This window comes from Ceratotherium simum, chromosome 21, assembly GCF_057802395.1.
Source record: "Ceratotherium simum simum isolate JZ-2026a chromosome 21, ASM5780239v1, whole genome shotgun sequence".
In the NCBI taxonomy this organism is placed as follows: domain Eukaryota; kingdom Metazoa; phylum Chordata; class Mammalia; order Perissodactyla; family Rhinocerotidae; genus Ceratotherium; species Ceratotherium simum.
This window is the reverse complement of record NC_141920.1, coordinates 43,270,261-43,282,878: the sequence shown is the minus strand read 5'-3', so window position 1 is coordinate 43,282,878 and position 12,618 is coordinate 43,270,261. Positions and strand designations below refer to the sequence as shown.

The 12,618-nt window shown below is 40.6% G+C and overlaps 1 protein-coding gene across 1 annotated transcript; it reads right to left on the bottom strand.

Annotated features, from left to right (window-relative positions):
- Positions 1-805: 805 nt before the first annotated feature.
- Positions 806-12,010, bottom strand: SNRPB2 (small nuclear ribonucleoprotein polypeptide B2). The gene is made up of 7 exons (XM_087445644.1): positions 11,874-12,010; positions 8,939-9,028; positions 8,375-8,547; positions 4,080-4,220; positions 3,182-3,232; positions 1,633-1,721; positions 806-1,184 (listed from the first exon to the last, which is right to left on the bottom strand). Exons 2-7 carry the CDS (start codon positions 9,000-9,002, stop codon positions 1,025-1,027), a joined length of 678 nt encoding a protein of 225 aa, XP_087301770.1. The 5' UTR covers positions 9,003-9,028; positions 11,874-12,010; the 3' UTR covers positions 806-1,024.
- Between the last annotated feature and the right edge of the window lie 608 nt (positions 12,011-12,618).

Genomic DNA, 12,618 nt, shown 5'->3' with positions numbered 1-12,618 from the left:
GTGCTCTACATGCAAAAAGCTATCCACTTCTAAAGATATCTATGGTTTTATTAGCAGGGGACTGAATCAATAACCTTAGGTATAAATCAAATGCTAAAGAAAATGAGCTTTGGGAATATGTGAACATTGGTGTTTGAGAATTAAAAAGAGGTAGCAAGATTAGGACTGGCAACCCTTTGCAAGTCAGACTATTTGTCTTCAGACTCATTGACTATAAACTCTTTCCCGTGGAGGTCTCTCAATAAAGAGGCTAGATATTAACCAAGCAGATATTCCTTAGGGACAATACTGCCTCAAGCAGGTGAGAGCAAGAAATTTGAAGTCTGAAGACAGCATTCCCTTGCCTTCTGTTTTTCCAGAAAACAGTACGTACAGTTCCTCCTAAACGGCCATTATTCAATTAAACACTGAATGAAAAGATTTCGTGATATGCCTACTACCAGCAAAACACTATGCTCATTTATTTGAAGAATAAGATCAAATTTAGATCGTGCCCAAGTCTTATTTTCTTCTAATATCCAGGATAATCATTTTTACCGTTAAGATGACTCATTAAAAAAAAAAGAACAAACTCCAAGACGGCAGTTCGTATGCATAAAAAATAACATTACAGAAAATCTAATCAAGGGCTGATCTAATTCTCCTTTACTTTTAGTAAAATGGTTCAATGTTTCTCTACCATTGGCTGCTCCAAAATAATACTAGAAAAGCACTCTATTACAGTTTTACATACTGTAAGATATGTTCTAGGCTAGCAAAAGCATTTAGTGACAGGACAGTGGGCTAGAAAACAAAGTATCATGTATAGAATACAAATAAAAGTTTATTGTACAAAATTAAGGTCTTCATATTTCATAGTTCATTCACTAAGGCTCAAGAAAGACTAGGTAATTTTTTAAATCCCTCACAAAAATTTCAGTTTCACTTCCGCCTGACCCCAAACTATTAAAATGGCCTGACAAAATGTTATCAAAACAAACACTATAAATAACACCAAGTCCTTTAAAGACAACTATCCCAAACGTTATTTCTTGGCATATGTGATCTTCATGGCATGGGACGGTGTGATCTTAAATCCTTGTAAAGCATCCCTGGCAGCTCCAGCCTGTCCATCATTTTCAAATTCAACAAATGCAATGTCATGCCTCCCAGGTACCAAACGTACTTCTTTGAAACCAGGAAACCTAAGCAGAAAAAGAAAAACAATTTATATATACGACATCAAATACATAAATGTCTATTCTGTGTTTAAATTCGTTAAGTGACTTCCTGATATTGGCCCAGGAAAAGTATCATATCCAATCAAGAATCCCGAGTAGGCTGAGTCTAAAATCTAATTAATACCATGAAAGAACTGCAGGAATAATGTAAGCTATTTCTATTTTTATCATTACAGCAAAGCTTTGTTTCCTGTTTTACTCGTCAATCAGAATTAATAATTCAAACATTTGAGGTAATTTAGCTTTTTATTTGCTAAATCTGCAGACTGGCTTCAATTCATGATTAATCCCACACCAAATCAATGACCTGTAAAGAATTGCTGTCGTGTGATACACAGATGGATTCAAACCATGGAGGCCCCGTTTGTCCTCCAGAAGCTCTCAGAACAGATTTGTTTACGAAAAAACTTACTGATTAAACAGCATGGATAACATCATCTCATTAGTCTCTTCTGGTAAATTATTAAGGAATAAAATATAGTTTGGAGGGTAATCAGGGACCTATTGAAAAGAAAAAACGCGAAGTTAGCATTAAGCATAAAAAGTATTGTGAGCCATTTGGCTCTTATATTAAAATCTAAACCTCAGAGAGCTACATTCTACAGCTTATTAAGGCTTATGAAATCTTACTACATCCAACACTAAAGCTGCAAAACAATGACACCAGAGAAATAAACACAAACCTAACAGTAACTAAGCAAAGCAGACATTCAAGTCACTTAATACATATTTAGATGATTACAAACATATTTAGATGATTACAAATCTTATTAACAGTTTTTAAGTATTTAAAACAATATTTAAGTTTTAAGCATCTGGAGGGTCAGTTGTAATTGGAGGATTTTGTCATCTGGATTACATAATTTAAAGATCCTAACAAAACTACAGAAGGCAGCAACGTCCCCCCTCTTCAGCTGGTTATCCAAGTAATAACACTCAGATATTCAATTCCTCTGAATTATTATTTACCACCTCCCAGCATTTAAGAAAAATTGGAACTAGAAAGATTACCACTTAGAACCACTACTTGGTGACTTTTAATTTTTCTGCAAGTAAATGAGATACACATAGCATCCAGCTACATACAAGTAAGTAGAAACAAGCACTGTTACTAAATGAATTATCTGATACCCCACCCTGAGGTTATGGGGAACCACAGAGAGAGGGTCCTGTGTATAAGAGCTTCTCTGTCTTCAGGCTAGTTTCATGAAGTGTAAAGAACTTAAGGGCTTAGAGAATTAAGCTGGCATTTGTGAACTGGACTACAATTATTGCAAGACTTCAAGAGATTAGTAGGCAATATAAGAAAATGCAAATAAAAATCAGAAGAGAAAAATCCTAGTAATGCAAGGACTTCTATGGATTTAAAGATCCTGTCAGGCTCTAGCATCTGAGGAACCAAGGAGGAAACCATTAGCAGGTAAGTGAGGCTTTCTCTTTGAGGCCTTTGGCGAGGAGACTTGGTAAGGACTTTCTAAAACATTTAAGGAGACTTAAATATATTTGTTCTGAGGAAGTAAGAGCAAGAGGAACTGTAAAACAACTTTGCTCTATTAGAAAAGACGGTGCAGTGCTTCAGCCGACTGGAGTGGAAGAGAGTCCGTCGCCTGGCCAGACTCCCCGAGCTGTGTGTCTGTAAAGCCCTGGGCTAGGCAATGTACTGAGGGGAAAACAAAAAGGTCTGCTCCTAGCCCTCACGGAGTTTAAAGTCTGTCATTTTGATTCCATCCTTGATACATTAGGGAAAGCAAGGAATAAAGTCAGGTTTTGTTTTCTCCCTCTCAAAGAAAATTGAAATGTTTTGAGAAGTGAGTTTCCATATTAAAGTGTTACATAATTTAATGTCTTGTGTCTTTTAGATGGAATTATTTTCAGTTTTTAGAGAGATGTAAGTTGCATGTTATTCTTATTGTTTTATAATTTTATTTTAAAAAGTAAGCACTCCATGGAAAAAACATTACCTGAGGATTTGCTGTTGAATTTCCTTGGGTATTCACTGAATTTGGTGTTCCCTAAACAAAAGAAATAGGGAAACAGTTAAAATTTCCAATCACTCTAAAAAAGCTGCAGGTGTTCATATTTATAATTACTGCATACAAATAGCATTCATTGAAACAGATTTCTTACTCCACTTAATTTAAGAATTTACATCTTAACTCTGACTCAAACATTCATGTATTTAACTTGTCAGTTATTTTTGAAAGATCTAGCCCTACACTTTAAAGATTATATCATAAAATTTAACTACTAAGCTGTAAACTTATGAATATATTAACATTATATATTTGTAATATAAAATATAAAATTATGGTGAAATACATGGAAAAACCAAGAACCAGTCTTTCTTGCTTTTTTTTTTAACAACTAGACAAAAGTCAAACATTATACTTAGTGAAACTGACTTCTAATCGTTTTCAATCCAAAAGTAACTACTTTTTGGATGATAATTTCACTTTTATCTGGTAATTTAAATTATATTTTGAATTCCTGAATTGTTTAAAGAAAGTAGCTTCGAGTGGAGTACTCATGATTAAAGATAATATCTACAGCACTATTTACAGGCAGCAGAACTTGAGACATAAGCCAACGGATATTAACATATTTTACAGAAGGATGGAACTAAATGTCATGCAAATTCAAATAAAACTGTTTACTATAAATCTGCATATGTAAAGGTTTTTACTGTAATTTGATGCTTAAGCATAAATATTGAGATTTTAGAACTCAACCATTCCAGCTTCTTAAAAGTCTGCCTTTTGTGCGCGCACACACGCCTCAAAGATCAACCCTTAAGGGGAAGACAGACATCCCTGTCAAGTTTTTAACACCAAAAAAACAGGACCTTCTTGTCCATCTCACCTGACCAGGCTTTTTGTTTGCAGTTGTTGCTGTCTGTTCCACGGTTTTGGCTTTTTTCTTTTCTTTTTTCTTTTCTTTGTCAGCAAAAGTGCCACGCATTTTAGATATTATATCAGAATCTGTTTTTGCATACTGGATTCGCTGTTTTAATCATTTGAAAACAGGTTACTTTTCGTTACGCTGAAAGCTGTTTACACTAGTCATTAATATTTCAAATTTCATTTCCCGAATACACTGCAAGCTAATTTTAAACATCCCTTAGGAAATCTGTCAAATATACTGAGTGCCAAATGAAAATAAATTGTGGCCTATGATTCACAATGTAGATTCAGCTGTGTTCATCAGAAGAAAAATCACAGACTTTCATACAGGAAAAACAGCTCTGAAATATCTGCATGACTGCTTCTCTCCATTTATAAAAGAACAGAGAAAACTGCGTTGGAAAGTTGTCTATCCCTTAGCAGGGACTCTCAACAGAAAGGTCAAGATGTGTCAAGCAGCTGGTGCAATATATCATACAGAATTGGTTATTTCCAAAATTAAAGCACCAAAGATTGACAACTACTTTCCTTTGAATTTGATCTATTATTTTTAAATGAAACAGCTAATAGTGGCATCAACTTAAATTTTAAAATGCTTTGAAAGGAAAGAAGAGGAAAGCATCACAGCTAGCGCAACCAGGACACTTGCTTACTCTTATGTCGCCACAGCCAGCAGCAACAGTATGCATCACAGCAGGCAAGCGTTAAACAACACTGCTCTAGGACAGCATTTCATCATCTTTAATGTGCATTCCAACTACCTGGACAGCTTGCAAGCCTGCAGATTCTGATGCAGTGAGGCTGGGTGAGGCCTGAGACTCCGCACTTCTAACAAGCACAAAGGGGATGGTGGGGCCCACACTTTGAGTAGTATGGCCCTGGCCTAAAGCATTATCACATAACTAGATTTAACACCAATTAACTGTCCCAAAATTTTTGCTAGGAGTTAAATTGTTATCTAGGGTGTGCCTATTTGCAAACTGCAACTTCCGTTTTAAGGAAACACTTCTTTCCTAGAGCTGAAACTACCTCTCTGATCATATCAAAACACAACAGTCCTACAAATTACTAACTACAATCGTCTTCTATAGCAAGAATGTGATCTCTGTCTGAAGGGAACAAGTGACATTCTAAATCAGTGCCTGAAAGCAGGGAATCTGTCAAAACCAAGAGCAAGTCTCTCCTTTCATTCACTTCAGCTAGAGATGAACGTATTGGGGCCTAACGCTCCACCCCAGGACCTGAGGCTTTCTCTGGCTGCCCTTAGTGTACTTATCTCTACAAGCAACTCTGCTAGTCTTGCAGGTCATCACCTAACCAAAGGAACAGGCTTAGCCTAACTCTGCCTTGGTCCCAAGGACTCCCTCCCAACTCCCTTGGGTCTTCAACCTTCTCCACGACCTGAACAGATCTTGGGTGACCTTGTGTCTGTCCTTATGACACAGTCACCTGTGAAAATCTCTGATCTCAGCCATCATTCTTAGCTGGCTGGTCTAGACCAATAGTTCTCAAACAGAGGTGATTCTGCCCATCAGGGGACAGCTGGCACTGTTGACTGGAGACACTGTTGGTTGTCAAGCTACTGGCATGTAGTGGGCCGAGGCGAGGGACGCTGTTAAACACTCCACAATGAACAAGATAGTCCCCCACGACAAAGAATTACTCAGTTCAAAATGTCAAAAAAGCCAATGTTGAAAAACCCTGATCTAGCATAAATAGCTGTAACAGATAAAAGTCCACCCACAGTTTAGAGAAGGGGCAAGATTTACATGTATGGCAAAGGTTTCATGACAGAAGCCCTTGGGAAGATGGTTCTAATTTACTGAGATGTTTTTCATATTAAATAACCAAATATCCTTGAATTACAGAGAATAATTCTGTTCCAAGTTATAGCAAATTTTGTTCATTTCTGATCTGGTATGTTGGTGTTAAAACAGAAGAGCAACTAAACCACCTAAATAAACACAAACAAGACAGTTCAAAGAACATTCTTCTCCGTCTTCCAGGATGCTGGAGATTTGGCAGTTATCTGCTACCTTCGACCAAGGAGAACAGACCTCCTAAAATAGCTCCAATATAAGATCAGTCTAATGGACTTTTTCCATTTAAATAATTAGTTGGCAAAGTGAAGCAAGTACCAAACACCGCAAACAATCTCCAGCTTTTGTGTGTCTGAGTAACAGGCACACACAAACCTGTCATCTCAACTCAACAAAACAGCCCTGAAAACCCCTAGGGGAAGAAATTGTTCCTTCATATTATTGTAATTTTAGATCTAAATTAAAACCCAGCCTTATGCTCCTGCCAACTGAGATCTCAATTACGATACTTCTTTGTACTACTAAGAAAGATGAACTAGTTTCACGACACGACAATTTACTAAAATCTAGGGTATACAGGCATAATCCCACAATTTTCTGGGGTAGATATTTCCACACAGAGGGTGCCCAGTCAGGTCGGACGTGATGGGAAAAGGAGAGTCAGAGAGAAGATGGGAAGAAAACTTGCTGCAGTAACAAACAAAAAGTGCTCAGTCCTGAATTCAACAGTGTGGTATAGGGGTCCTCAAACTACTGACCACAGCCAACATGGCCTGTTTTTGTAAATTAGGTGCTGGGGGAACACAGCCACGCCCGTTCATTTGCATACCATCTATGGCTGCTTTTCCTGCTATAAAGGCAGAGTTAAGCAGCTGCAACAGAAATTATTTGGCTCACACACTCTAAGATATTTACCATCCGGCTTTTTACGGATAGTGTGCTGACTCCCAGCTTAGGGGAAAAAAAATCACAATACTGGGGCCGGCCTGGTGGCGTAGTGGTTAGGTTTGCATGCTCCACTGCAGCGGCCCAGGGTTCGCAGGTTCCGATCCTGGGCGCAGACCAATGCACTACTTGTCAAGCCATGCTGTGGCGGCCTCCCATATAAAGTAGTGGAAGATGGGCACAGATGTTAGCCCAGGGCCAATCTTCCTCAGCAAAAAGAGGAGGATTGGCAACAGATGTTAGCTCAGGGCTAATCTTCCTCACAAAAAAAAAACAAAATCACAATACTGAGTATTAGGAGATAAGCCTTCAAGTCCTCACGCTGCCACTGGTAATATTAATATAACCTACAGGCAATTAACCTTTCTGCACCTGCTTCTTCATATGTAAAACAAAGAGGTTAGACCAGTGGTCTGCACTGCAGACTATAGGCCAAACCCAGCCTACAGCCTGTTTTAATACAGCCTATCAGTTAGGGTCTTTTTTTTTTTTTTTTTTAATTTTAAAGTTATTAAACATACACACACGAATATGCAACAGAAACTGTATGTGGCCCACAAAGCCTAAAATATTTATTATCCGGTCCTTTAGAGTTTTTGCTGACCTCTGAATTACACCAAAGAATAGCCAATCTGCTTACATTTTACAGGGGGTGAAACTGAACAAAGGCAGAACCAGAAGAGGACCCAGGTCCTGGAAACTCTGGGCCTTGACTCTTTCCCCAACACCCCTGCCCATCACATTCCAGTTCCAGAAGAAAAGCACTTTGAATCCACACCCAAGGTACTCACTCACACATAGAAACCCCTGCTTTACACTGCCTCCACCCTACTCCAACCCTCTACCATCTCGACTTACACCAACCGCCACCTGAGCTCCCTACTTCCCTTCTGCCCCTCCCACAATCCAATCTTCATTGGCAGCCAAAAGTGAAATCTCATTATGTCACTCCTGAGTTTAAAACTTTCCATGTATAAAACTATTTCATTTCCATTCATTGTTATTCATTAATAAGACCTATGACTTTAAGTCCATGAACTTTCCTTAGATCACTACTTTATCTGGACTGCATAGCTTCTGGTATATTAGTAATGCCTGAAACTTCAGATTAGATTTGCTCTTTGATCCATGATTTTTGTTTTGCGTTGTTTCACAAGTTTACAAACAGAGGTTTCTTTGTAATCTTCTGAGTTAATAACTTCTAATTCTTTTGAGACGAGACTATTGCCTATACTGCCCTTATTTTTTAAATATTCTATCTACATCTTAATATATTTTGTTTTTGCCCATTTGAACTGTCATAAAATAAGAAGCTAATTATAAACTCTACTACTGTGTTTTATAAAAATAAATATGTAAATAAAATAAACCAAACTTGCTCTAACACATAATTAAAAGCAGAAAGCAACAGCCATAGTTTCAAGTGTATATTTACAAATCTACCACACCCTTAATAGCGATTAAAGCCAAAATAGTAAGATTGACTTACCATTGGTTTACCATAAAATGGAAATCCTTGTAACTGTCTCAAGGCGTTCGTGGATGAGCCTAATTCCTTAAATATAACAAAGGCTTGCCCTCTCATCTTCATGGTCTTTAAAGCCACAATATCTACCACATGGCCAAACTGAGAAAACAGGGCATATAGGGATCTCTTCAATTCTGCGAAAAATTAGAGGGGAAACAAGTTGTGAATGAAACAATGACAAAATTCTCCATAAAATGACACTGCAGTGAGTGCCTCCTCCACCATGCACTTATTTATTTACACGGAGTTACACATTTTAATAAAAACATCATACTATTCCTATGGACTAATTTAAAAAAGTTATTTGAAACCATTTTATCTACAAGTGAAAACAGCTTCAACACATTTTCAGCCCCTATTTTTATTTTTAAAAAGCCTTAAAATCCTTACACAGAAAGAAACAAACCATTATTTCAGGCACTGAGAAAGAGGTCTAGATGAGAAGTTTTGAAGCAGTATAATTTTTAAGACAGTAGTAATTAAACACACTTTGGTTGTGAACAAATATTTTAAAAAAGTACTTACCTTCTTTTTTAATTTTGTCATTCATATTGTTGATATAAATTGTATGATTTGGTCTGATATCCATGTTTTGGGTTAAATTGTTCAAACAGCCTAAAGAGACAATAAATATTGTTACAAATGGGAAAGACTAACGTACTGTAGTGTGGCATAAGGACACAACACAAGGGTTAAATTCTCAATTCTCTTTTAATCCCAAATGTCAGAAATTATCAGTTTAGTTGTAGTCTTTAAAACCTCTCCAGGGCCGGCCCCGTGGCTTAGCGGTTAAGTGTGCGCGCTCCGCTACTGGTGGCCCGGGTTCGGATCCCAGGCACGCACCGACGCACCGCTTCTCCAGCCATGCTGAGGCTGCGTCCCACATATGGCAACTAGAAAGATGTGCAACTGTGACATACAACTATACCGGGGCTTTGGGGAAAAAAAAGAGGAAGATTGGCAATAGATGTTAGCTCAGAGCCGGTCTTCCTCAACAAAAAGAGAGGAGGATTAGCATGGATGTTAGCTCAGGGCTGATCTTCCTCACAAAAAAAACAAAAAACAAAAAAAAACCTCTCCAGCACTTGCTAGCCCTCCTTTGTAAACAAGAAAACAGTTCTCAGGCTCAAAACTCGGGGAACACTGGCAAAAAATATTTGCAAACGGTATATCTGACAAGGGATTAATCTCCATAATATATAAAGAACTCACACAACTGAATAACAAAAAAACAAACAACCCAATCAAAAAATGGGCAGAGGAAATGAACAGACACTTCTCCAAAGAAGATATACAGACGGCCAATAGGCACATGAAAAGATGCTCAACATCGCTAGTCATCAGGGAAATGCAAATCAAAACCACACTAAGATATCATCTTACACCCGTTAGAATGGCTATAATCACCAAGACAAAAAGCAACAAATGCTGGAGAGGCTGTGGAGAAATGGGAACCCTAACCCACCGCTGGTGGGAATGCAAACTGGTGCAGCCTCTGTGGAAAACAGTATGGAGATTCCTCAAAAAATTAAAAATAGAAATACCTTATGATCCAGCTATCCCATTACTGGGTATCTACCCAACGAATCTGAAATCAACAATCCAAAGAGGCTTATGCACCCCTATGTTCATCACAGCATTAGTCACTATAGCCAAGACATGGAAGCAACCCAAGTGTCCCTCGACTGATGATTGGATAAAGAAGATGTGGTATATATACACAACGGAATACTACTCAGCCATAAAAAAAGACAAAATCATCCCATTTGCAACAACATGGATGGACCTGGAGGGTATTACAAAGAGAAAGACAAACAGTGCATGATTTCACTCATATGTGGAATATAAACCAACACACACACAGATAGAACTGTTTGGTGGTTACCAGGGGCTGGGGGGTGGGGGGTGGGCACAAGGGGTGGAGGGATGCACTTATATGGTGACTGATAAACAATAATGTACAACAAAAATTTCACAATAAAAAAAAACTTGGTGGAGCACCAGTACCCAGCCAGATTTTACTAACATTATTTCATTCAATACGTTTATTTTTATACTTATCTTTCACTTGTGACAAGTGATACTGTTTTTCCATCTGCCTAATGAAATTATTTTAAAATTGAGTAGATTTTAAGAAGAGTGGAAGAAACTAGCAAATGTATGCCCAGTAAAAATCATTAGGATAGAACATTAATGAAGTCTGCCACACACTACTTCACCGGTACACTTAAAAAGCACTTTCATACCAATTAGTTTATAAACACCATCAGCAGCTGTTCTGACTCCAACGTTAACTCTAACCAACTTGAAAGAATGGAGCTCAGAGAGAGCAGTATTGCATGATGCTCAAGAGCTCAGATTCTAGTACCAGCCAGATCTGAATTCACATCCTGCCTATGCTTCTTACTAGCTGCTTCACTGAGGGCAAGTTCCTCAATCTCTCAGGTCCACACCTGTAAAATGGGGATGGTAACAGCATTTACCCAATAGGACTCGGAAGACTAAAGGAGATCAAGTTCTAGCCCAGTTCCTGCGTGGGCAGTAAGCACTCACAGTAGCTGTTACTAATGGCTGTAAGGGATCTGCTTAAGGTCACAAAGCTAATAGGCAGCAGGCCTGGGAATTCAGCCCCTGACTTCTAGTCTCTTGCAGTTTCCTTTCACACTCACCTCACTACTTCACTTTTCACATTGTTTTTAGCTGCAAATTGTGACCCTGCTTTATTTCCTTGGGTGCCCCACATATTCCTTTATTTCACAAATATTTACACGCACTGGATGTGAACAGTACAGGATGACTGACAAGGGAAGAGCCCACGGACAGAGACCGTACTTGTGCGGGTTAAGAGGTGAAAAGCAAGCTTCTCAGACTTGCGACCCCCGAACCTGGAACCTGGAGGACTGGGTCGTGGAGACGACAAGGGAAGTGACAGAGAGCTCAAACTAACGGCAGAGAGACCAGAGAGGAGGCTCGTAGACTAATATTTCGTGCGAGGTTTGGTGGTGGCCTGCTAGCGCAGGGGCTCCGGGAGTCGCCTCCCAGCCGCAAAGGGAGCCTCTGGAAGGCCCGCGACAGCGCACAGCGAGCTGTAAACGCCTCGCGCAAGCGAAGGGACATCAGCGATCCTCCACGCCGTACGCGCGAGCCTCCCGCCTCTCTAGACACAGACAGGCTCTCCCAAGCCGCGGCCCGAAGCACGAGGAAGAGGCCACGCGACCCCCGGCCCCAGCCCGTCCCACCTGAGAAAGGCTCCTAAGTTCGCGGGCCCCGCCGGAGCGGCGCGTCGGTCTCCCGCACTCCCTTGTCCCCTAGCCGAGCCCTCCGGGAACTCCGGGCCGGACGCGTGCCGGCCCCACCGTCCGGCCTCGTCCACTCCAGCTCCCCCCGGAGAGCGTCGGGCCGAGCGACAACCGGCAACCCGAAAAACGGAAACAGCGAGGTAAAACGCACCCCAACTCACCTGAGGCCTACACCGTGTGCCTAAGAAGCCAAAGCCGGTAACGGAGCCAGATACCGGAAGTAAGGCTGCCACGCGCCTCAATCGAGCGCCGACAAGTCGAGAAGCCGAGCACGGAGTCGATCGATGCCCCGCGGTCTCCAACGGCAGCGGGGAGTCTCTCTGCGCATGCGCACACCCGGGGGCGGGCATGAGGATGAAGAATGGGAGGAGCTTTGTGGGAACCGTGTAGGATGATACTGGAATCCTGGGGTCGTGGAGTGAGGGGCCAGGGAAGGGCAGTGATTCCTTTCCCCTCCCACGGCTTTGCACGGTTTTACCCCCGTACGAGGCTGCCTTCCATCTTTCCAAATCCTATATAGTTTTACAGGCGCCAACTACCCAGGCAGGTGCCCTGGTTTCTCCCTTCTCTGGGCTCTGGCTGCCGGGGTTTCACATCACATTTAGGGCAGCCAGTACCCTGCACAAGTCTCCTCCGATTCGTGGGACTCTGAGGGAACTCTCCTCCAACCCTCTACTGATGAGCTTGAATCCCAGAGGCAGCTCGGTTTGAGGCCCCAAAGCGGAGGAATTGGTGTCTGTGGGTGCCTTTCTCACTTGTTAAGGCAACTGCACTCTACTAATAACCAAACACCTACAAGATCATCCACCTAAACGCTCTCAAAAAAACATTCATTTTCTATCATCCTTCCCACCCTCTCATCTCCCACAAAATGCCTAGATTGTTACAGAGTAATACAAGCTTTTG

What these genes read in the sequence shown, in the direction of transcription:
- SNRPB2 (XM_087445644.1), bottom strand. Translation starts at nt 9,002, where the DNA reads ATGGATATCAGACCAAATCATACAATTTATATCAACAATATGAATGAC. An exon ending in TGACAAAATTAAAAAAGAAG is followed by an intron (nt 8,548 to 8,938) that starts GTAAGTACTTTT and finishes AATTTTTCGCAG; the next exon opens with AATTGAAGAGATCCCTATAT. An exon ending in CAAACAAAAAGCCTGGTCAG is followed by an intron (nt 3,233 to 4,079) that starts GTGAGATGGACA and finishes TCTTTTGTTTAG; the next exon opens with GGAACACCAAATTCAGTGAA.